This window comes from Apis laboriosa, unplaced genomic scaffold (genome assembly GCF_014066325.1).
Source record: "Apis laboriosa isolate Shangri-la unplaced genomic scaffold, ASM1406632v1 scaffold105_cov147, whole genome shotgun sequence".
Classification (NCBI taxonomy): domain Eukaryota; kingdom Metazoa; phylum Arthropoda; class Insecta; order Hymenoptera; family Apidae; genus Apis; species Apis laboriosa.
The window spans coordinates 1,823,600-1,847,095 of NW_025220714.1; the positions used below are offsets into that span (position 1 = coordinate 1,823,600).

At 38.0% G+C, this 23,496-nt stretch overlaps 1 protein-coding gene across 4 annotated transcripts in view; it reads right to left on the reverse strand.

The window, feature by feature from the left end:
* Nucleotides 1-23,496, reverse strand: part of LOC122720949 (protein sickie) — a 156,444-nt gene that overhangs the window by 81,346 nt on the left and 51,602 nt on the right. For 3 of the 4 annotated variants that reach the window (XM_043948106.1, XM_043948097.1, XM_043948088.1), the window contains exons 5-6: nucleotides 17,181-17,350; nucleotides 790-953 (exon numbers count right to left, since the gene is read on the reverse strand). In XM_043948106.1, the coding sequence (XP_043804041.1) occupies nucleotides 790-953; nucleotides 17,181-17,350 (334 nt within the window). Of the gene's footprint in view, nucleotides 1-789; nucleotides 954-12,970; nucleotides 13,082-17,180; nucleotides 17,351-23,496 lie in introns of those variants that run through there. The other variant, XM_043948112.1, reaches the window with a different exon arrangement.

Consider the following 23,496-nt stretch of genomic DNA (forward strand, 5'->3'; position numbering starts at 1 on the left):
GCGAGAGCGAGAGAGCGAGAGAGCGAGGAGCGAGAGAGCGAGAGAGCGAGGAGCGAGCGAGCGAGAGAGAGAGAGAGCGAGAGCGAGACGAGAAAGAGAGAGAGAGAGAGCGAGAGCGAGACGAGAAAGAGAGAGAGCGAGAGCGAGAGCGAGAGCGAGAGCGAGAGCGAGAGCGAGAGCGAGAGCGAGAGAGAGAGAGAGAGAGAGAAAGAGAGCGAAGCAAGGAAAGAAGAAGCGAAGGAAAGAGGAAAAGAGTGGCAGCGAAAATACAGAAAGAGGGGAGGGAATCCGCGAATTTATGTTTGTTACGCCATTACGATTGATAATGATTTTGTGATCCTCCAATTTTTATCGAGCGAAATATTTGGGATTAGATAGGGTTCAGGCCAAACGATCGTTTCTCTGTCAACCCTGTTCCCCCCTCCTCCCTTCCGAAATCGAAGAAATCTCATCACGATTTTAAAGTATCGAGTGGAATACGTAAGTAAATTACGCGTAGATAACGTTTGCGACCTCTATAACTTTCTCGGGGGATCTATAAATATCGCGCGAGCTCCTTCCAACAAGTTATGGAACGTATGGATTAGGTCAACACCTATTATCGTATAATGTGAAACAAATGTTAAAACAATGAGAACCGTTAATAAGATGTATATCGCCCATTTCCATAAATAATTATAAGATAGATCGTTTGTCGTTAAGATTTGAAAGCAAGAGATTGAAGGAGAAGAGGATCGATATTATGGGGAGAGTTTACGGTTAGGAAGGATACAAGAAGAGGAAACTTACCGAGTTGCGATTGATGCGTGGGCGTAGGAGCCGGCCTAACCTTGTCCGGGGGACACCTTCTGGTCGCAGCTACGGTGGCAGGCAAGGGTATGCTCGTGGTTCCAGCGCCAGGACCGCCACCTGCACCCCCGACTGCCGACTGCTTGTTGTACGGTGACGGCAATCTGGATGGATCGAAGAAACAGATTTAGAAAGCAACGTCCTTGGGAACTCGTTACTTTTATTATTAACGCTCGAATACCGTTTCCAACGCTCGAACCAAAAACCACTATTTTCTAGTTTTCTAAGCGCTCTCTTTTATTTTTATTTTCCATTAGGTAGAGAAGGAAAAGAGTGGTACACTTTAACTCGAATCGAGTATCGATGGAAAATTTTGAAATTCAATCGTACGGTATACGATGTGCACGACGTTCTCTCGAGCATCCTATTTTATCGTTCCACGATAACTTTCCTCTTTTCCGAGAAGGGTTTATTTTCCAAAGAGTTACTTCTTTTTCGTGTTTTTGAGCGGTCCAAATCGTATGAAAAGCAGCCCACGAAGCGTGGCGTAACGATGAAATTTCATACGGTCGACTCGTCGAAACGGAAATACAGATAAAACCATCCAGTAATTATACCGGTTAATTATCTCTCTCTCTCTTTCTCTGTTTATCAAATAATAATAATCTTGGCTGCATCGCGTAAGAAATAATATCCGAGCGTTCAAACAAAAGACGCGAGAGCATGAACGCAGAAATCGAGAGAAATCGAGAAGCGATTAACGATAAACTCGTCAAAGGCGAATGCAAATTCTTGATCTTGATCCGTGTTTAGTTTCGGCAAGCGAGCTGCGATCGGATCGCATACCGAAATCGCGTGCTCCGGCGAAAAAAAAAGCGGAAAGCGAGAGGGCAAACGCGAGAGAAATAAAAGGAAGAAAACTCGACGAGGGCGTTAACGCGCGGGCCAAAGAAAACGCTGGTGAACGAAAACACGAAAGGAGGGAAAGAGAGTCTCGTTGGTGGTCGTTTCAAGCTCGAGCGTACGCGATTCCCTTCGACGCGAATTCCTTTTTTCTCTTCGTTCCTTCCTTCTCGTTGCAACGAACATGGTGCAGTGAAATCAATCCCCGTTTTGCCAATTTGCTATTCGAATGATTTTTAAAATAATCGAGAAATTAAATTATTTTCAATTGTTTCTTTTATGTAATGGCATTACGTAGAGAAAAATACGTAGAAAGTTTTTAGAAAAACGCATTGATATTTTAAGGACACAAATGTATCTGGAAAAGAATAAAAAAAAAAAAAGTTGTATTTTAATCAAATTAAACATGGCGAGTCGAAAGAGCGTAATAGATTTTAGAACGACGAATAAATCTGCTCGTGGGAATGAAAATAAGACTGAACGACGTAGCCAAGGGTAAAACCCATGAGACGCGTCACACTCGTGAAACGAAGAAATGCGAGATAACTCGTGAAAACGTGAAATCTACCAAGTAACAATCCTAACCGCGTGTCGCGTCACCGAAGAATGGTAAATATTTGGCTTAAACGATGACGTCGGTATCTGAATACTCGAAGAAGCTCCTCTTTTTTCTCCCGCACGCTTTTGTCGATGAATCAACCAATGAAAGCACCACTTTCCTAGAAACGACCAAGGCTAAGAGAATTATTCTCGTTTTGGGATATTTTGATCGAAACGTCAGGGATACGCGGAATATCTATTCCTGTTTCTTTTTCCCTCGAAACACTCGTTTTAAATAAAACGAGGAGTAAAGATTTTTAATACTTTACAAATCTTGATAAGTGAAATGGTACTATTATTTACGTTTGAATCGATGAATACGGATATGCACGTGTGCCTCTATTTCGCAGGTTACAAGCTCCCCCTCGATTATTTTCAAGCCTAAGGGTAAAATGTAGGAACAAGACGCGTTAATGGGCTGACCTCCTTTTACGACTCGAATAAAAATTTTCAATGGTGCGGTGGTTATAGGCGCATTATAACGCATAAAGAACGTTGAGACGTTTATTGGAGGCGAACTGTACCCGTGCCGATAAGCAAGGCGCATCCTCGTGTTCCCCTTAGGATGTACGAGGATACGAGACTCGTGTCGACTGGACGATATTGATCGTAAGAATTGATACAAGACCGGTTATTCTCTTTAAAAACGAATCATCTACCCACACGCTGCTCGTAGATAAGGTAGAGTACCGAGGAATCGTACGTTTTATTTTTAATATCGAATTAGATGGTTTAACCGCACGAGTACGTAGGTAAAAAAAAAAAAAAAAGAAACGAAACGAAGCGAGATAGAAAACGAGTAAATTCTTCTTTCTTTGTTTCTTTGTTTTTAAAGTATATAATCTTTATCCTCTATTTTTATCCGCTGACGCGAAATTTATTTTTCTCTCGTTTCGCTATTCGCTCGAAGAGAATAAGATTGCAGACTTATATTTTCCGCGGCGTTTAAAATACTTACTCCTGTACTACCTAGTTAATGGTGTCTACCTATATCCGAGAAAGAATAATTACACCTTTCATTTCGCGTAAAAATTTTCCAAAGAAATTTATTTACCGGTTTTTATTATACCTACTTGTACAAGTATAGTATATAAATTAAATTCTTTATTTTCTCTTCACCGTCGTAATTATTATTTAACGGATACGACGCAATTTTTTTTTTTGCAATTAAAGATTCGTTCAAACGGATATTTTTCAAATTTAGTAATTTAGAGGAAATATCGTTCCACCTAAGAATGGTTTTTTTTCAAATATACCAATCCGTATGCCATGGAAGAGAAATGGTGGTCCATAAAAATTTACGAGCTTTTCTCCTTTGTCGATTCGTTCGTTCGCGCAGCGGCGTGCGAGATTCGTCCGAGTCGTGGTGATATATCGATGGTAATAGATCGTAGGATAAAAAAAAGAAAAAGAAAAAAATTGAAATATTTTCCTGCGACGATACATTGACGTCGCGGGAAAGAAAAAAGCGTTTCAATCTTAGGAAGAAACCTGCCAGTAGAGGGAACGTTTCGGCGATATTTACGAGGGTAATATCAGGAATTAATGTCCTCGGTCGGTGTTGCGAACAGCAGCGCCATCGGTATCACGTTTTGCAATTTCTGTCGACTTCTCTGCAACCAGTCGACATATTAATATGGCAAGATATGACGTGCTTTGACTGTAAACACCGTCTTTACGACGCCTTTGTCCCTCGTTCGTAGGCAAGAGGTGTTTCTTCGAATGGTTGCACGCTATCGAAGATATTATTAAGCTTTGAACACCGAGGATGAGACGTTAAGGGTGTGAAACTTCTAAGCTTACGCTTGTAAAGTACCATCCTTTTTGCGGGATCCCGTTTCACGGTTCAATGTCGTAAACTTAACGAGATAGAATACCGCTCCCTAAGAGGCTTAAAATCGAGTTTCACGGCCAAATTTAACGCGGTTGGGATTCGAGTTTGATCGGAATCTTTTATGGTAAAAATCTTTTTTCCACGATTTCACTTCTTACTTTAATTAATTTTAAATAATTAATTCGCGAACAAGACGGCAACGATAATAATTGCATGAATTGTTATTTGTTTCGATATATCGTTCGAATCGAAATACGAAACAATAATATTGGGTGAATCATTGCACGGTTAAACGAAAGCTATTAATTATAAGGCTTGTTATCGAATCGATGTATCGGTCTTCTAGTTGTACGAGTGTTATTAACTCGAATGATGGATCACGTTGCAAGAATTCCATATGCAAAACGCGTGTTCAGTTACGCACACACGCGTGTTGATTGTGTCGCGTACACTCGTGATACGGACACGTCGTGGAGACAATTAATGCAGACACAGGCATGCAGGTATATATGTACGGCAAAGGGGAAGGAGATTCTGTTAATTACTCAAGCTTCTGGTTTCCATATCCGTTGGGAGGCCCTCGAGGATCGATATCCGATTCCTCCTCCCTGCCATTTCAACCGCACGCTTCCCAAAAGTCATACTGGCTACGATGAATACGATGCGTACGATCGAATCTTCTTCTCGACAATAAAGTTTACATCGTCTAGCACGTATATAGTAGGAATAGAAATATTTAGAATATTACTTTGATAAATTGTTGTTAAAAGCGAATCTATTCGATCGCGCGAATACTATACGATCGTATCGATTCATTGAGCGGCGAAAAGGATGCACAAAAAAAATATTTTCGTCCCAGATAATATTACAACAATGACCCAACTGATGATAACGGTATCGTAATGACGGTAACGATAGCGTTCTACAGACGAATGACTCTTACCGAGTTCCGGTCTACATAAAATCACCGTTTCCCGCTAACGAGATCGCTTTCATATGTAATAACTTCGCCTAGATTTCCTTAAATCATTCATCGAAATACACGTTTCGAAAAAAAAAAAAAAAACAACGTTCAAACGTCCTATCTCTGTTTATTCGAATATTAAAAAATCTAAGCTAATTCGAATTAGTTTAAAATCGTCTTATCATAAAGAAAAAAGAAAAAAAAAAAATCACGAGAAATATTCTCCTTGCAAGAAAGGTAGTGTTTCGAGATAATCCACAGAGATCGAATAGAGCGAGGTTATAGTTGGTCGTAAAAAGAAAAAAAAAATCAAGATCGTTAGCTCGTTAACGGCGATAAATAACAGAGTTGGACGGTGGAGTAACGCGTAAAATTACGGTTTTACCTGAACGAGACGAGAACGATCGTCTGGAGAGGCGTAGCCGAGTCGTGAGGCGAGTTCGTGAAAGCGCGAGCGACGCGGCGCGCGACCCCACCTCGGGACCCGGATCGCGTGTCTTCGTGGCTAGATCTAATTGGCCGGACGATCGGGAAAAAAATTGGCGCGGACCGAAGCCGCTAAGTTTCGAAGCAATTAGAAGGAATGTCGCCGGGTGGCGTGGTGTCGATAGGGATCTCTACCTTTTTACCTAACCCCGTGTACACACGGTTGAGCACAAGTGCCGTTACCAACTTCCCCCACCCCACATGCGCTATATCGAACCACGCCGCGTCTGTTTATGCGCATAGTTGTGCATCTCGCGCGGATAACCGTATAGCTAGAAGGTTCGGTCAACCGATCCCGCGCGCACGTTTCCTCCAATTGCCCACTAATCAGAGTTGGGTTATTAACACGTTGAAAAAGTAGCTGGTTAAAAACCTCGAATAAAGTTACTTTAAGTAATCGCTTGTTAAAATGCTCGAATAACGTTTGCTAGTAGTTATTATGATAGTTTAGATGATCCGCTTTTCGTATAATATCACATTACAGTTATTTGCGATTATTATCGAAATAGTTTCAATTATTAAATTTTTCCCATCACTGTTGGACAGATTTAATAAAATGAATTGTCATTTATTATTTGAAGCAAATTTTTAATAGGTTGTGTCATATGACGAATATTACTTATTAATTTTCATGAAATTTTTTCCTACTCGATAATTATTCAGAGTTGGATTATTAAAATCTCGAATAAAGTTATTTTAAGTAATCGCTTGTTAAAATGCTCGAATAACGTTTGCTCGTAATTATTATAGTTGATTCCCTTTTCGCATAATCTCATACTGTTTGCACTACAGTTGCGATTATTATTACGTTTTGAACGATAAATTATCGAAATAGCTTCGACTATTAAATTTTCCCCATCACTGTTGGACAGATGATACAATGAATTGTCATTTATTATTTGAAGCAAATTACTTTTTAATAGGTTTTGTTATATGTCGAATATTGCTTATTAATTTTCATGAAATTTTTTCGACAAACATAATTATTCGTAACCAGAGTTGGATTTTAACACGTTGAAAAAATAATTGGTAAAAAAGTTACTTTAAATAATTACTTGTTAAAATATTCGAATAATAATCCGCTTTTCGTATAACTTTCGTATTTTTTTTTAATTTTTAATTTTCGTATAACTGCATCACAATTATTTCCTATTATTATTATATTTTGAAGAATAAAATATTAAAGTAACTTCAACTATTAAATTTCCCCCATCACTGCCTATTACCTTCACCACCCTGTGTCTCTCCGTCGTATTTAATCGATTTTCTTCTGGAAACTAGGTTGATATGGAAATGAGAAAGAGTTCCAAACCACGACGATTATTTTTGTATACTGATTGACTTGATTATTATTATTATTATTATTTTTTAATAACAAATGTAAAGAGAAAAATGAAAAATCGAAATTGAACACGTAAGGTGAAATTCTTAGGATCAAGTTGGTGCGGTCAACTCGCATAAATATTTCGCGTGAATGAATCTGGTAATTTATCCATGGCACCGGGAGTAATTGCACGGTTAGTCAGTTCTTTTGAAGACCAGTTTGCAACGACGGTGAAAGCGTACACACCACTGATTTTTTCCAACCGTATCCTAAACGATAAATATTGTATACGAATGCAAATTGTACTATTCACAAGGCGCATAGAAATTCCACGGACGAGCGATGTCAGCTTGCCCCTTGTTGCGTTAAGAAAAAGCATTTAAGAAAATTTAAGAAAAAGCACGTCACAAGGGGAATAAATACTTCCAAGATTTATCTTACTTTGCATAGAAATTTGCAACCAAAAAAAAAAAAAAAAATTTACGTTTACCGATGAAAGTGCAACAAAGATAAAACGAATCACGGTTACATATATATATATATATATATGAAGAATAATAACGGAAGCTTAATCATCCCAGTTGACACAACTCATCCACGATGTAAAATAAACGGAAGACGGATAGTATAACGTTATAACGATATAAATCTATGTCGAGCAGTAATGTATATTAAAGAATGATCGCGGGTGACAAGCGTTTTACTCGAATACTTCGCACGAATGGCTAATTCATTCGCGGTATTAGAGTATATTGTATGTGTGTATATGTGTCATCCGTGGATACGAGCCAAATCGAGTTATTTTCAAACGAGTCTGAGACATCGATCCTCATAACGGATCATCACACCTTTCTTATCCCTCTTCTATTGTTAACAAGAATCTCGAAAAATCTCTCTTTATTGTGTTAAATTAAACTGTTATTATTATCACAATAAAATTATACACGAATTATATCCGTGTAATAATAACTAATAATAACAACAACAACAACAATAATAATCGAGCGCAACGAAACGGCAGACATTTGTTTTCAGGACGCATTTGTTTCGAGCGCGCGCATGTTCTCAGGATGTTCTCGCGATAATTCGCGCGACTAGCGGCCGATAATTAATCGGAGGTGGGGAGAGGCGGGGGGCGAGAGGCGATTACTCTTCGCTCGAAGGTTGTAAGAGGCGACTCTCGAGTGGTCGATAGAGGCAGAAACGCGGCGAGAGGAGAAAGTGCGCGGCTATAGGCGCGCGCACATGGAACGGTTGCGCGTTCCTGTTCCAGAGCTAGAGGAGATAAATTTAGATAATCTCGGGGAAAAAGGACGGTGTTCTACCAGGAAGGGCGACGCACTATTCCACGCGGATGATATTATTATCGCGGCCGCTTAACCGCTTATTATTCCTCGTCTTCAGAAACGCAAGGACGCGGGACAAACGTTTATTAGGCATGGCTGTATTCCCGGCTCTCGTTCCTATGACTAACGTCTCCCGATATATCTTTCGCTTGTTCGCGCCACCGTAATTTCCTTTCGATCCTTCCCCTCCCTCCCTCCCTCCCTCCCCCTCCACTCGTTGGAGGAAATCGTATCTTTCGATTCGATCGCGATTGCGCGCCATCGATCGTTCAAATAACGATGCCCTTCTTCTCGTTTAAACGCGAAGGATCGGGAAGATGATTTGTCCTTGGAAAATAGAAAAATATTTTTTAGAAGATACGCGAATGGAAACGCAAAGGAAGATGAAAATAAGAAGATTTGGATTTGATAAAAGAGAAAAAAAAAACATAATAATAAAATGTCGGATCCAAGTGTTCTCATGGCACGACCGGATCTTCGCTTCGAAACGATCGAACGCTCCTCCTCCTCCTCTTTGTTCGCGACAAGAGGCCGTCGAAAGGTTACACTTAATTATGACATTCGGGAAGGCACGTTTTACCAGCGGGAAGTGACTTTCCCTCGAGTGCTTGTATATACGGGAGAGAATACATTAAAGTAATTGAGGAGTTTGTGTAAAAGTTGTTTGATGACATGCGCATTCATATATACGTCATATGTATGTGTGTATACATTGCCTATTTTCATTATATATAAATAAGAAATTTACACGGATAATACGATAAAATATTTAAAAATCTTTTCAATCTTTTTAAAACGTGTAAATGTTTCGAATTTAGATCTTTTTTTTTTTTTATTTATCGATATCATAAATTAGTAATTGATTTTTAACACGAATCATTATTTTACGCACGAAATAATTATTTGATTGATTGATTTCGATTGTTGTAATTAGGAAATTAATTAAAACGTTCCATCCAATTTTCTGTAAATAGTTTTCAATAAAGGGAACAATTTCAACCGTGATTAATCGAATTTCAATTGATCGAAATCCTAATTAAATTTCTACAATTATTAATTAATTAATGAATTAAAATGTAAAAAGGCAGAAGAGGTATCGAAAACGTGGGAGGATATATTCTCTATTCACCGTTGTTCGTCCGACGTTATTTCATTCCCGTGTTAAAAAGTATGAAAAATATTACGTATACACCGTTACTTAAATTTTATTTAGCTACGAAAACTATTATTTTAATTACGATCTCCCGCTCGATCCTCTCTCCTTAACGAGTTCTCCACGCGTGCGAAAATAGCAGTAATATCGAGCATGGCATTTCCAGCATGGCAATCTCAACAGAGAACGCAAGATATCAAAAGCAGGATATTCAACGGCGAATGAATACAAAGGGAACGGTGATTTCGCGTATAACGATCGATGATCGATCTCTCAATGCGTCCAACTTGCGCACTTTGACCAGGCGATCGCTAACAGAAGCAAGAACGTACTCGAGAATCTATTTCTGCGACCATTCACATCGAAAACACGAACTCACACTCGTCTCTCTCGAATGTCTTTGAACTCGTTCGCTAAATAAAGAGAATTTTCGCTCGAAAGCGAACGAAGGGAAAGGGAGACGACGACGACAACGACGACGACGACGACCACGATCACGACGACCACGACAACGACGTGGAGGACGAAACGAAGGGAGAAAATGATGGCCCCGCGTGAAATAATCGCACGAGTCGCGAATAATAAATCAAACGGGTCGACTCGGCGAGCGTAATACGTTGAAAAAGGAGGGAGGAAAGGGCAAGGAAAAAGGAAGGACACGAGAAAGAAAGAGAAAGTATCTCTTTAGAATCGCGACCGTGCTGCGGCCACGTGCTTCGTGAATAACCAACCCGTGCTCGACTTTTTTTTCGTCCTTTTTCCTTTTCTATCTTCCTTCGCCTCTTCTTTCCTTTAACGCGCCACGCTATTACGTTTTTCCCCCTTTTGATCGAACTTTTTTTCGTATTTACGATATTTCTTAAATCTTGAAAAAAGTATATAGAAGAACGGTCGATGATTTCTTTGTAAATATGTAATCTATAATTTTCATGCTTGAATCGATGTAACGTAATTCCAAATTTATCGCTATTATTATTATTATTACAAATTCTTTTGATTTGCTTCGTTTCGTTTCTCAACTCGTTTAAAAAAAAAAAAAATAATAATTTACTTACTTTTATCGCGTAGATCTTATAAAATCTTATTACTCCACGTTCTAAAAACACGATCAGATTTGATTCGTTACACCAATTTACTTGTACATTATTCAACTATTCACTTGGTTTAACGAAATACCGCGCACAATCACCGTTTTTTTTTTTTTTTTTTTTTTTTTTTTTTTTTTTTTTTTTTTTTAAGAACCGTTACACTTTTATCCGTTTCGAAAAGCGCACAGCGAAGCGGCAGAATATTCCATCGGCGAGCATGCATGCACGTGAAGCGGGCAAAAATATCAAGCATGGAATATGACAGACGAATTTGTACGATACCATTGTACCATCGGTGTTATCGCGGGGACGTGGGATGTTACGAAATAACGTACATGAAACTCGATCGAATCCGAGAGGACACACGAGCCAGAACAAAGACGGCCATTTAATAGGAACTTGATGCATTTGAATTGCACAGAAATCGAAGCGATCCGCGCCTCGAGTGAAGTTTATTCGAAAGGCGTCGTGCCAACAGACCGGTTCTCCCACGGAAACAGTCAAGACTTCGTTTACGACGAGAATTTCGCAAAATGGATTTTTTTTTCTTTTTTTTTTTTTTCCCATTTTCATTGTGCGCGCGATACCACCGCGTCCGAGCATTGACTCGCTTCATCCGGCAAAAATAATAATAAATACACCGCTTGTCTACACGCCTTTCGCTCTTTAAAAGGAAACTTCTGCTTTTCGTCAATCGAATCGCCAGGTGCGTAGGATTCGGGGGATCGGTAGACCCTAAAAAATTATTAGAAGCGTCTCCCCCCAATTCCGTCCCTCTTCTAATACAACTTTTTTTCGTGTTACAATCATCATCCATTGATGTTAAGTCTTATTCGAAAAATATAAAAATTATATTTATGATATATTTAAGATTTATAATAAAAAGTTTTCTTTCGATTCAGGGGATCGGTAGACTCTAAAAAATTATTAGAAGCGTCCCCCCCCCTCAATTTCGTTCCTCTTCTAATACAATTTTTTTTCGTCTCGTATTACAATCATCCATTAAGTTTTATACGCAAAATATAAATATTGTATTAATATTAATTGTATAATGATGTATTTACGATTTATAATAAAAAATTTTCTTTTGATCAATTGTTTATTGTTCCGAATCGAAAGTATTCTTTTAACGTGAATTTTGGTATGATATTATTATTTGAATATTTCATATTCGCAAACAATATCAGTTGCGCGAGCATTATTAGGAATAGATAAGGAAGCATTATCGTCGATGTAATATAATTTGTTATGCATTTACAGTCATTTGTTACGAAAAAAAAAAAAATTTTTGAAAAATTACACGAAATATATATAATATATTAAAAAACAAGTTTTTGAAAAAGTCACGTTTTCTCTTCAAATATTTTTTTATAAATCTTAGACGTGGAAATTATTAATGCTACCGCAATGTAACCTTCTAAAGGAAGTAAAACGCATTAAGAAGAATCAACGTGGTAGTTAATACGATCCCACATCCGTGCATAAAGAAAATTCTGAAACTCGTTTAAGAGGGAAAAAATTTTCTTAATAGGAGGATACGTTACGTTTCCTTGCCCTATAAAAGTGGAATTTCGTGTTTGAAATTTTACTCGTATATCGATTATCGCGATAATTAGAATGGAAAATTCTATCCGTATCTTTCTATTCCATGTATCGAAGGAGTCAATTTCGGTCGGTAAAAATGTCTCGTCCGCCGAGAGAAAAAAGTAAGAAAGTTTTTTGCACGGGTATATCGACACCGACGAACGACGATTCGAAAGATGCGTGACAGAATGTTCTCATCGAATCGCGTGTTCGCGTCGGAGGTTCGAATGCAGAAGGTGTCGAGGTGCGACCTGTACTCAAGGCCTAACCGGTCTTCGGGGCCCCTTGGCGATGCCCAGTCGGAGCCACGAGGCGGGGGATCTGGTTTTGAATTTTTTCCTTCTCAATATAGATCGTGACCGAGCACGTCTTATTCATTCGCGTCCTGTAATTATACACGCTATACGATTCTCACTTTTATTCTCACAGTTCATCGTCTAATCAAATCACTTAAGTTCTACAACGATGCTTCTCGATACTATGATAAATATCACTCGCAAAACGTTTAAAAATCTATACTTTAAAACCACAAGACAAAACATCATTGGGTTTCTGCGGTGCGAAGATCGTGAAATCCGGGATCTGGGAGAACGCAGAATACGCTTTAATAAAGTAGCCACCGTGAAAGTTCAATCCGCAAACTATTCTCGAAATTGATCTATATAATCGAGAAGAAACATTAAATCGCATTAAATCGAAGCGAAACGACGAATCAAGATATTTAAATGCATTGCTAATTTTGTTTCATCTGACCGATTCGAAATTCACGAAGAAAAATCAATGGCAACCGCGTAGAGAAGGATTCGAAGATTTGCAAACGAAATAACCGGTTTTCACTTGACCGAGAAGAAGGACGCAGCAAAAAGGCCGAGAAACTGAAATTGAATCGTGAACGATACCTGTGCGCTTCCGGTGAATTTGGCAAGCTGCGAGCTTTCCTGTTGGCCCCACCACTACTTCCGCTGTTTCCCATTTTGCACCAATTTTGAGGTTAGCCACTCCGTGCGATCCGAAATAGTATCACTTCTCGCGTGCACTGACACTTCTGACGGTCAAAAGTGTCTCGATGAATCAACCGGTAGACGCGTTCGCGTTAGTAAATAAACAAATAAATGAAACAGCCTTCGGCAACGTTTCAACCTGTGTCAGAAAACGAATATTCGTTCCTGTTGTTCTTCGTCAAATTCTCTGTCGCGTGTCTTGATTGATAGACACGGTAAAAAACGTAATTTGAACCACGGTTGTGATTCATTCGCTTCGTTGTTTCATATTGCTCGCGATGATACATTTATAGTTTTGATCTTTTGATATGTTTTATTATATATTGAAATACGCGATTAATTTAAACATGAGAAAATTCCGTTATACTGTTATAAAATGTACAAACCGACGATGATATGATTCGTTTCCTATGTATCGTATTGCAAATCCATTCGTTACATTTTCACGTTACACCTCCATTTCCTGTAATTAGAAGCGTTCGTGCGAATCGATCATCACCATGCACTCGATCGCTTATAAACGATTCTTGTGATTTTATTTGCATTTGTATCCTATAATTACTTTCATTCGTAAAATCTTCACGTTCTAACGAATCACATCATAGGTTATAAATTTACTATACTCGAACTTGTACGATAACCGGTATAGCATCTTCACTGATCTACAGAAACGGATATTTTTATCTTTCGATTCGAAGCATTTATAAAACGAATATTGAAAATTTCATCAACGATCAAAGAATAATCCAGAAAGTATCATTGAGTGAGTGCAACCATATATTCTATTGAAACTTTGTCAAAAGGCGATATCATTTCTTCTCGATTATCCGTTACCAATCGATCATCGAATCGTTGATTTTGTCGTTTCGATCCAACCACGAGAATTGCGAGTGAATCTTGGCGCATAATAACGCAAGATTCTCGAAACGGATCGATTTTTGGATCGTTTTCGAAGAAAGCATATTTTCGATCTTTGTCTTTAGGAACCAGTTCTCGATTCGTATATTTCACGAACAAAAACAGGAATTGTAAATAGTAGTTGTCGAGAGCGAAGCCTTTCTCACTACACTACACATCCACCGAGGAAACGATGCCTTATGGCGAGCTGTTCCACGGTCATACTATGGCCATGGTGTGTAGGCATCGTTGATGGCCCGTTTCAAACTGAGGCCCGCCGAGAGAGAACCATTCCTGTTCCCATAGCACGTGGCTTCTCTCTTTTGCTCTCTCCCTCCCTCGCTCTTGCCCCCACTATTCACTCGTACAATCCCCATCACTCCTTCTCTTTCTCTCTTACTCTTCCCGATTCTCTTTCTCACTCCTTATTACCTCACACACGCATACGCTCTTTCCTTTTTTCTCTTTCGAATCCTCATGTAGGTACGATATACCTTCCCTTTAACATAGTCTCTGCTATACGTTTCATCTCGCAATATTCCTATCTATCCGTGTTTCCTTCGTTCTCGCACCGCATTTTGCTACCCGCGCCCTCTGTTTCTCTACCGTCCCTTTCTCTCTCTCATCTTTCCACCATCTCTGTTCTTCTCGATATTAAACCCCAGATTCATCCCTTCTCGTCTGTTCGTGTTCACCCCCATAAAGTCCTGTTCGTTCTTTGCCCTCGAATCTCCCAATCCCGTTTACTCTCTTCGTTCTTCTCTTTTCGTCGTTTATCTATCTTTCTCCTTCTCCCTCTCCCTTCCCATCTCCCGTACGTTAGTACCTACTACCTCCGTGAATTTCCCCACCGCACGAACCGACCAATCATATCGTTGGCCTTCCATAAGAGCCAGCCAATCTCTGACGAGCATTTTCTATTGTGGATTTTTAAATCATTTTTATGCGTGCATACCTTCAGCACGTGCACGTACGAAGTATTGTACCGAGACGCAACAATACGTTGTGTGTGCGCCCGTATGAGTCTCATACGAAAAGAGTTTGGTGTGTATCTTCTACTCGTACATAACCGTGTGTACAAATCGTGTAAACGACAACTTTCTACAGAGTGGTTTGAAAAATCTATTTAATTGGCAATTCAAACGTTATATACGATTTAATGGATTCATGGAAGTTATTAATGGTAATTTAATATATCTCTCGTGGAACAATTGAATACTGTTTACATATATCGTACGAAGCTGGTAAATTTTATACGATTCGATTAATTGATACAAATATATTTGAAAAGTTTGTTGAATTATCGTCTATGTTTAAGATATTTTAATTATTTAATTTTTATCTATTATGAAATTTTTTAACTACACATACAAAATTTTTCATATACAAAGTTATTCATATTCTTCATGGTGGTATGCATGACATGTTTTTCGATTTATTACAGTGCGTGAAATTGACATACGAGATGAAGGTTAAAAGTCAATAAACTAGAATGCACGCGTATAAAGCTTCTCGAATGATTGATATTATCTTTTTAACTTGTTTGTTCGTACGAGTTTAAAATGCATATAAATAAACTACATGTTATCATGTTTCATAAACCTTTTACTAAACATATATAATAAGAAAATGATATCGTGTTTTTGTCTTTTTTTTTTTTTAGAAAAACTACATATATATATGTATCACGTATCAAATCCGTGATTAGAAAAGATATAATTCTTATTTAAAAACCAATGTTGATGATACATATGTTAGAAAATATTGAAGAGTATTTTGAGGTTACCCGTTATATTCTCGTTATACAGACCAGAGCTATAATACACCCACATTGCCTGAATTGTGTTGAAGAGGGAGTTTCGATGTATACGTGCGGTTATATTGTGTGGCGAACGTAACGCAACGACTACGGTCTACACTCAGTCGTGGACATAATGGAGCATTGTTAATATGTTAATGCCGAGCGTTCCTAAAGGTTCCGACGGTTTATGTTTCTCCGTTCCACCGAAGAATCGTTACACGGTCCATTAGACGACGAACCTTGAATTCCACTCGTCACGAATTTCCCTATGGGATCCTTTTTCTATTTCACTCGTATCGTTATAATTTTTTTATTAATTCGTTTTAAAAAAAGCTCGTTACGTTAGCTTTTGCGAATAGAGGGAGAAAAACGAAAAATTCTTTCTCATTAAAACTGTTCCTGATTAATTTATTAAATTGTCGTTTTAATTCGTTCGCGTAATAATTCTGAAAAATATTGTCGTGTATAAGTAAGTAGACGTATATAACGAAGATTAATATCGTCTCGTTCGTTTTGCAAAAAGCACGACTTCCACGAAACTCTCTCGCGTAGGATTGCGTGTAGGTTTAAAAATAACGACCTTGACAGTCGCGGCTTACGGGAAATGCGGATTAAGAAAAACGCCAAGTCAGTGGGACTCCTTAGTGTTCACGGGACACGAGAGTAATTAATCACGGAGTAATTAAAATATATTTGAAGTTTCAGCACGCGGTTACCTTCCTATACGGAAATACGGTAATTCACTTATATAGCGCAATTCAGTCGTTTAGTTGTGTGAACTCGTATAGACCATAATTAACACGAACGTTAATGAGCACGTCGTCGGATCGTTCATCCGACGAAACGTCGATTCGAACGTACAAAGAATAAAAATACAATTAGATTTAAGTAAATAAAAATTTTGTGATAACAACTTCTAATAATTTAGTTGAAACTCTTAAGAAGAATTTTAATCATTATGATGCACGATCGATAAATTCGGAAATAAAAATGATGACAAATGTTCATTCGATAATGTTGCTCTTTATTGAATAAACATTAAACGATATCGTAACATGAGATTTTTTTCTTCAATGCAAATATTTTCTTTTCTTATACAATATTTATGCAAAACGAATATCCGAATACTAAAATTATTATTATTAATTATTATTATTAATACTAAAATTATATTTGCAATTTTTACTCAAATTTTTCCAAATTAAATGTTTTTTATCTTTAAAAAAAAATGAAGCGCTGTTTTCTTTTAATTTAATAATGCAATTTGTAATAAAATTTATCCTCTATCGATACAATATAAAAGTTATCCGCTGTTGATACAGACAATCTAACTTACCGACGGCAGATTCGACAGCTGGAGCTTTTTGTATTATCAATCGTCGATAAGAAGAAACCTGTATTCGAACTTACCTAGGCATGTCTTGAAGTTGTTTGGCTCTCTGTTTGTATCGTGAGAGGGCGAAAAGAAGGGCGAGGACCGGCCAGAGGGTTGATCCTGCAGCCAATTCGCTAGGATTCACGGAGCCCACGTCCGCCCCAAGAGCTCGGAGCGCTCCTACGCACAGGCTCACGTTCTCGACCTGCGCAACACACGTAAAACCTCGTCATCGATCACGGTATGAACCGATGTATACGCGTTGTATACGTACTAAGGGGAATCGATCGAAAATTTTCTTTTTTTCTACTTTCGACCGATCTCCCCAAGTATACGTGCCTAACGAGTCGATGACTCGAATTAAAAACGCGTTGCATGACGCGCGCTTTCAAATTAACCTTCACATCTCCGTATATCTAATATTAATTTCGACGCGTAACGAAAATGATGATGAATATCGAACTCAAAAGTAGAATTCAAAAGTAGAATTCAAAAGTTCTTTGATGAAATCGAAACCTATTTATCCCTTTCATTTCGTCTCTAATTGGATTTACAATCATAAGAAAAAAAAGAAAGATTTATTATCGACGTGACAAGTCACGATACAAAGGCATATCTACAATACAAATCAAACGAAAATAGAGGTCTCTGGTGGTCACGGTTGCCTGTACTCGTTGGAATTATCCAAGACACGATGGACATATCGAGGTGACTGGTGCATATCGGCATACATAGTTTCGAGGGTAAAGCAACGCGAGGAAGGTACGGGAGCGTAGTGTAGGTGTACACAAAGGACGCGGCCATACGGTGTACATATACGACACAACATTCTGCGAAACGTGACCGCCGTGACCATGGCTACCTTGTGCTAGCACGCGTGCCGGCCTGCCTCTTTTGTTTCCATTGTTCTTAAGAGCCACGGCGGCTCCGGCTTTTACCCAGAAAACAAACCGTGCTGTACTGCACACGCTGCACACGGGGTGGTGGTGAGAGGTATACGGTAGAGAGAGATGACTCATCCGACAATACCCTGGGTGCCCACGCGTAGGTAACAACTAGATTGCCTCTGTGTTCGTTCGTTCCAGCTATATGCAACTCGGGATGGGGGTGCCAGTGGACGGCCAAAGAAGAAATGGATTGGAGAAAAACCGTGAAAAACGTTGCATCGACACGCGATATTATTCCACCCCACTTCTTTTATTACGAGTAACTTTTCACATCTATGATTTGCAAGTAAATAAAGAAATTCTGACAAACTTTTATTCTGACGAATATTTAGTACGAAATTGAGAAAGATACGATATATATATATATAGTACATATTATGGTTGAAAGCGATGATTACGATTCATTGATCGTAACGTTAACGTTAGGCGGGATGCTGAGCAAGCATTTGAAACTCGTTTCGAAACAACGCGCGTTCCTGAAACTCTCTTATCACAGTCCATTAACGACCAAGCTTTCAAATGAAATCTCGGTGAGAATAAGACGCAATGCGATAAAAGGGGGGGAGAGAGGGAAACGATTGCGAGCTTTTGTCAAAGTTGACGCAAAACCTTTGTGAAAACGCGATACGAGTGCGGCACGGTGCAACGCTCTCGCGCAGCACTCACAGGTTATCCACACGAGATGACAGCCGTAAATGGCGATGGCGCTTTTTAACGCGCTCCTCTCTCCCTCCCTCTCTCCGCGCCGTCGACCAGGTTCCTCTCCAACGTGCACTTACGCGAAAAAGAAGATCTCGCTCTTAAGGGAGACATCGCGCTTCCTAATAAAGGGTCGAAGATCCATCCAACAGGTTGTTCTATTCTCGACAAACGTTCTTGTCGTATATTTCATCCGAATTCATCCGGTTCTCCGTATATACCTCTTATCCTTTTTTTTTTTATTTCACGTGTATTTATTCCGTCGATACAACGTTTATTCGATCATACTTCGACGTTGAATCTTACATGTGCGTGATTAAAATATTACACGTATTTTTATATATATATATATATCCCACGATATTATACGAGAATCAAATTGCGACATCGTTCAACGGTGAACGAGGTCGAGTGAAAATTCCCATCGAATCACGAGTAGTATCCAATTAACCGAATCGAGGATCGGTTAGATCCGATCAACAGATCGAAGAAGAGGGTACGTGTCCTGCCTCGAATCCTGCCAACGCGCCTTACATCGAATCAGGTTTGTAATTCAGAAACCGTGCCCGCGCGGCGGGCGGAGGGAGGAGAAACAGAGTCGGAGAGCCAAAGATGGCAAGAGATGCCTACTTATGGTAACGTCCTCGCCTCTCCGCCGCGCAATAAGGAAACGAAAAAAGAAGAAGCGTAAGAAGTAAGCGTCGCTCGAACCCTGTCTTTCTTCAACTTTCAATTTCATGCGTATCACCCGTGCGCACTCGATTCCTCCGATTCATGCGCACCCTTCTAACACAATTTCCTTTCCTTTTTCGCGATATATTTATTTTATTAAATTAATAATAATATTTTAATATATTTTATTTATTAAATTTTATTACGTTTATTTTAAAAAATTCGTTAATTAACATTTTCAATTTTCACAAAGAAATCCAATAATTAAATAATATAATAAAATTATTCAATATTTTAATTTTCAATTTATACGTTTTTATTTATTAAATTTTATTACGTTCATTTTAAAAAATTCGTTAAATTAACATCTTCAAAGATATCCAATATTTTTATTTTCAATTTATACGTACGTTTTTATTCATTTTAAAAAATTCGTTAATTAACATTTTCAAAGATATCCAATATTTTTATTTTCAATTTATACGTATGTTTTTATTTGTTAAATTTTATTACGTTCATTTTAAAAAATTCGTTAATCAACATCTTCAAAGATATAGAATATTTTTATCAATTCTCTTCTAATATAATTTATACACAATGCAATTTTATTGTTTAATAAGATCTCGTGTCGTGAAAATACCAATCATTTTCGTTTTCCTTCTCTCGTTCTGTATCTCAAGTATGGCTTTAACGGCACACCCTCGCGAGGTTGGTGCGTGCGTGTCGCGCAAGTATACGAGACAAAAGTCGAAGGAGTCGATTGCGCAAGAAACCGAGGAGGAAGATCTGATATCCGACGTGAACCGGTGTCGTCGGCACTGGCGCTTCAGAAATCGAATCTCGTAGAGAGACCATTTCATTTTTTCCCCCTTTCCTTTCCTCTCCTTCCCTTTCCTTTTTTCGTCGAGCGCGAGGACGCGAGTGGAATAGAGATGTCCTCGATAAATGGTGTCTCTCTCGCGCATGGAAAAATCAGACGTTACACACGGACGATGATCACGGTTAAAAAGTCGCACGGATAGATCACTTTCCACTTTCGATCGATACGTACAGCGTTCCCACGATCGCTCCCGCTCAACTAGGGCAATCCATGATTCCAAGAAAATTCCATTAAAATTATAACTGTTCACGAATTAGAAGGATTGATAGTTAAAGATAGTTAAAAAAACAATTTGATGGATAAATTCAAATTCAAACAAGTTCTGACAAGGGTATTTATTAATGTAAAAGATAAAATAATTGGTCATGCTTCTGTTTGTGACTATATGAATTTGGAAATTTTTAATTAGATTCAGAAAAATAAAGAATTAATAAAAGTGAGAGAATTACGTAATTTTGAATAATCGATATGTAAAGATTTCAAAAAAGTATGTTAAAAGTATATTTTGAATTAAAATGTTAATCGGTAAAAGAGTGATAAAATTACTAATAAAAATTCCTAAAAGTTTAAAAATTAAATTAACTGATAATAGAATTGATAAAGTTCATGGACGAACAATTAATCTAATTAATTCAATAATTACCATAAAATTTATTTAAAAAACTGATTTAAATTTAAAGGAACTAGAGGTCTTAAAAATTGTAAGAGAATTTTTATAAATTAAATGAATTAAAAATCTAAATCACAATACGAATTAATTATTTAACGATAAATGTTAATATAAAAACATAAGGAATTAAACTAAAATATATTTACGATTATGATATAAATTATTAATATAATAAAAATAATTAATCGTTAAATTCATTATATATATATATATAAAATTCAATAATAATTTAAAAATAAAATTCGCGATCGAATTGATCAAAATATTCTTGGTAAAATGGGAACAAAATTTTTCGCATTTCCTCAAATAATTAAACGATAACACATCCCATAACACGTGTCGTTTAAAATGAAAAGTGCAAAGGTCGGATTTATTTCGCACGGTCCGTGCACAGGCAACATTTTCAATTTGGTGTCCGGAGCAGAAAGAGAGAGATTTCAACAGATATTGAACAGGCGCCGACAAGGCGTTTAATGTCTTCGGCTGATCTCTCTTCTCGTGATATCGCCTAAAGGTACACGTCACTTTCGAGGTCTTTTCGGTTCCGGATCGGATCACTATTACTTGATTATTACCTATCTAGCCCGCTCCTAATTTTTTCCATCCTCTTTCCATCCTTCAAACTTATATATATATATATATATATTTTAGATTGTTGTAATTTCGTTTTTCACACGAGTTAATCGAACGTTTATCCAACCAACTTCATTCTAAACCGTGTTGTCCGGAAAATAATTTCGTTTTTTCACACAAGCGTCGCTAGTCGAACGTTTATCCAGCCAATTTCGTTCTAAACCGTGTTGTCCAGAAAGTAATTTCGTTTTTTCACACGAATGTCGCTAGTCGAACGTTTATCCAGCCAACTTCGTTCTAAACCGTGTTGTCCGGAAAGTAATTTCGTCTTTTCACACAAGTGTCGCTAGTCGAACGTTTATCCAGCCAACTTCGTTCTAAACCGTGTTGTCCGGAAAGTAATTTCGTTTTTTCACACGAGCGTCGTTATTAGAACGTTTATTCAGCCAACTTCGTTTCAAACCGTGTTGATATCGTATATTTTAAGAGTGATATTTTATAGTGTATTTATTAAGAAAAATTCGTTCGATTCTATTACGCTGTTACGTTTTTGTATGTGATAACAAAGTGCAAAACCAAAAGGAACATTTTCGGCATACTTTACTTTTTTATTATCGAAAAGGTAAGAATACTGTTCAGGCAAGAAAAAAGTTATGCGAAGTCTATGGAGAAGATGTATTAATAGTACGTTAGTGTCAAAATTGGTTTTCAAAATTTCGTTCCGATAATTTCGTTAAAGATGCGCCACGTTCTGGAAAATTAATCGAAGACAAAATAAAGGCGTCGATCGAAGCAAACCGACAAACAACTCGAGAAATTGCTATGATTGATTTTGTTAATTGAATTTAATCGAATTCGACTGTTCATGATCATATGAAACGACTTGATTTCATTTCAAAGCTTGAAAAAACGAAGTTACTTTTCGGACAATCAATATATACCATTTCGTATAGATGGTAGATTTTCTACGTGTACGTGTTGCGTTAAAATTGCGATCCTTTGTGTTTTATTAGGTGTAACGACATCGCCGATCCCTAAGTGTTAACACAATGAACGGCCGGATTCACAGTGTATCCCGGTTAACGCGATTAAATCGTGCGACGAATCGTTGTGAACGAGAAAACGTCTGGCGAAATGAAATAGAGCTACTCTTAACGTAATTTAACGATACGACGATGGCCTCTTGCCTCTTGTATGAGACAAGTATACTCTCCACGCTTGTTTACGATTGATCACATTTACGTTATGTGGTATATAGCTCTATTGTTTGAGACACGTATACCAAAGATTTCTCTTTCTATATAGTATATACAAGTATCGTTGTATCGAGGCGCAACGAAGTACATTTTGGCAAAAAAATTGAGCGAAGGAAGAAACCATAAGCCACGATTAACCATACCACCGATTTTTTGTCGTGATACGCGAAGGCTCGAGATTCGTTCTTAGAAAGAATAATCAACAAATTTCTTCGAATTTCGGGCACGCATAAATATTCTTCTCGATAAAGAGATTCGCTTTAATATTTATTCTTCTTTGATTTCTCAACGATTTTCAAAGATCTCGACCTATTTTTTTTGAAATATCTTCATCTAAAAATCGCGTACGCAATCTTATAAAATCCGAATACGGTCGAACGACTTATCCTTTATTTCTCTCCATAAATGGGGAGATAAAGTCGGGCGATGTGTACCCTTGATCTCGTGATTCCCCGTGGCACGAAGAAGAAAAAGAAGCCGATAGTCCGATTATTTTTAGAGATGGCTCGTGCCTTCGGGACTTTCCTCGGTGTTAAACAGTCATCGCATTTATCTGTCGGATATAGACTGGCTTTTCTTGTCACGGGCCATGTGCTTTTTCAGATCGCGCTCTTACCACATACACAGACCTTGTTTCATAATCATCGTGAGAGT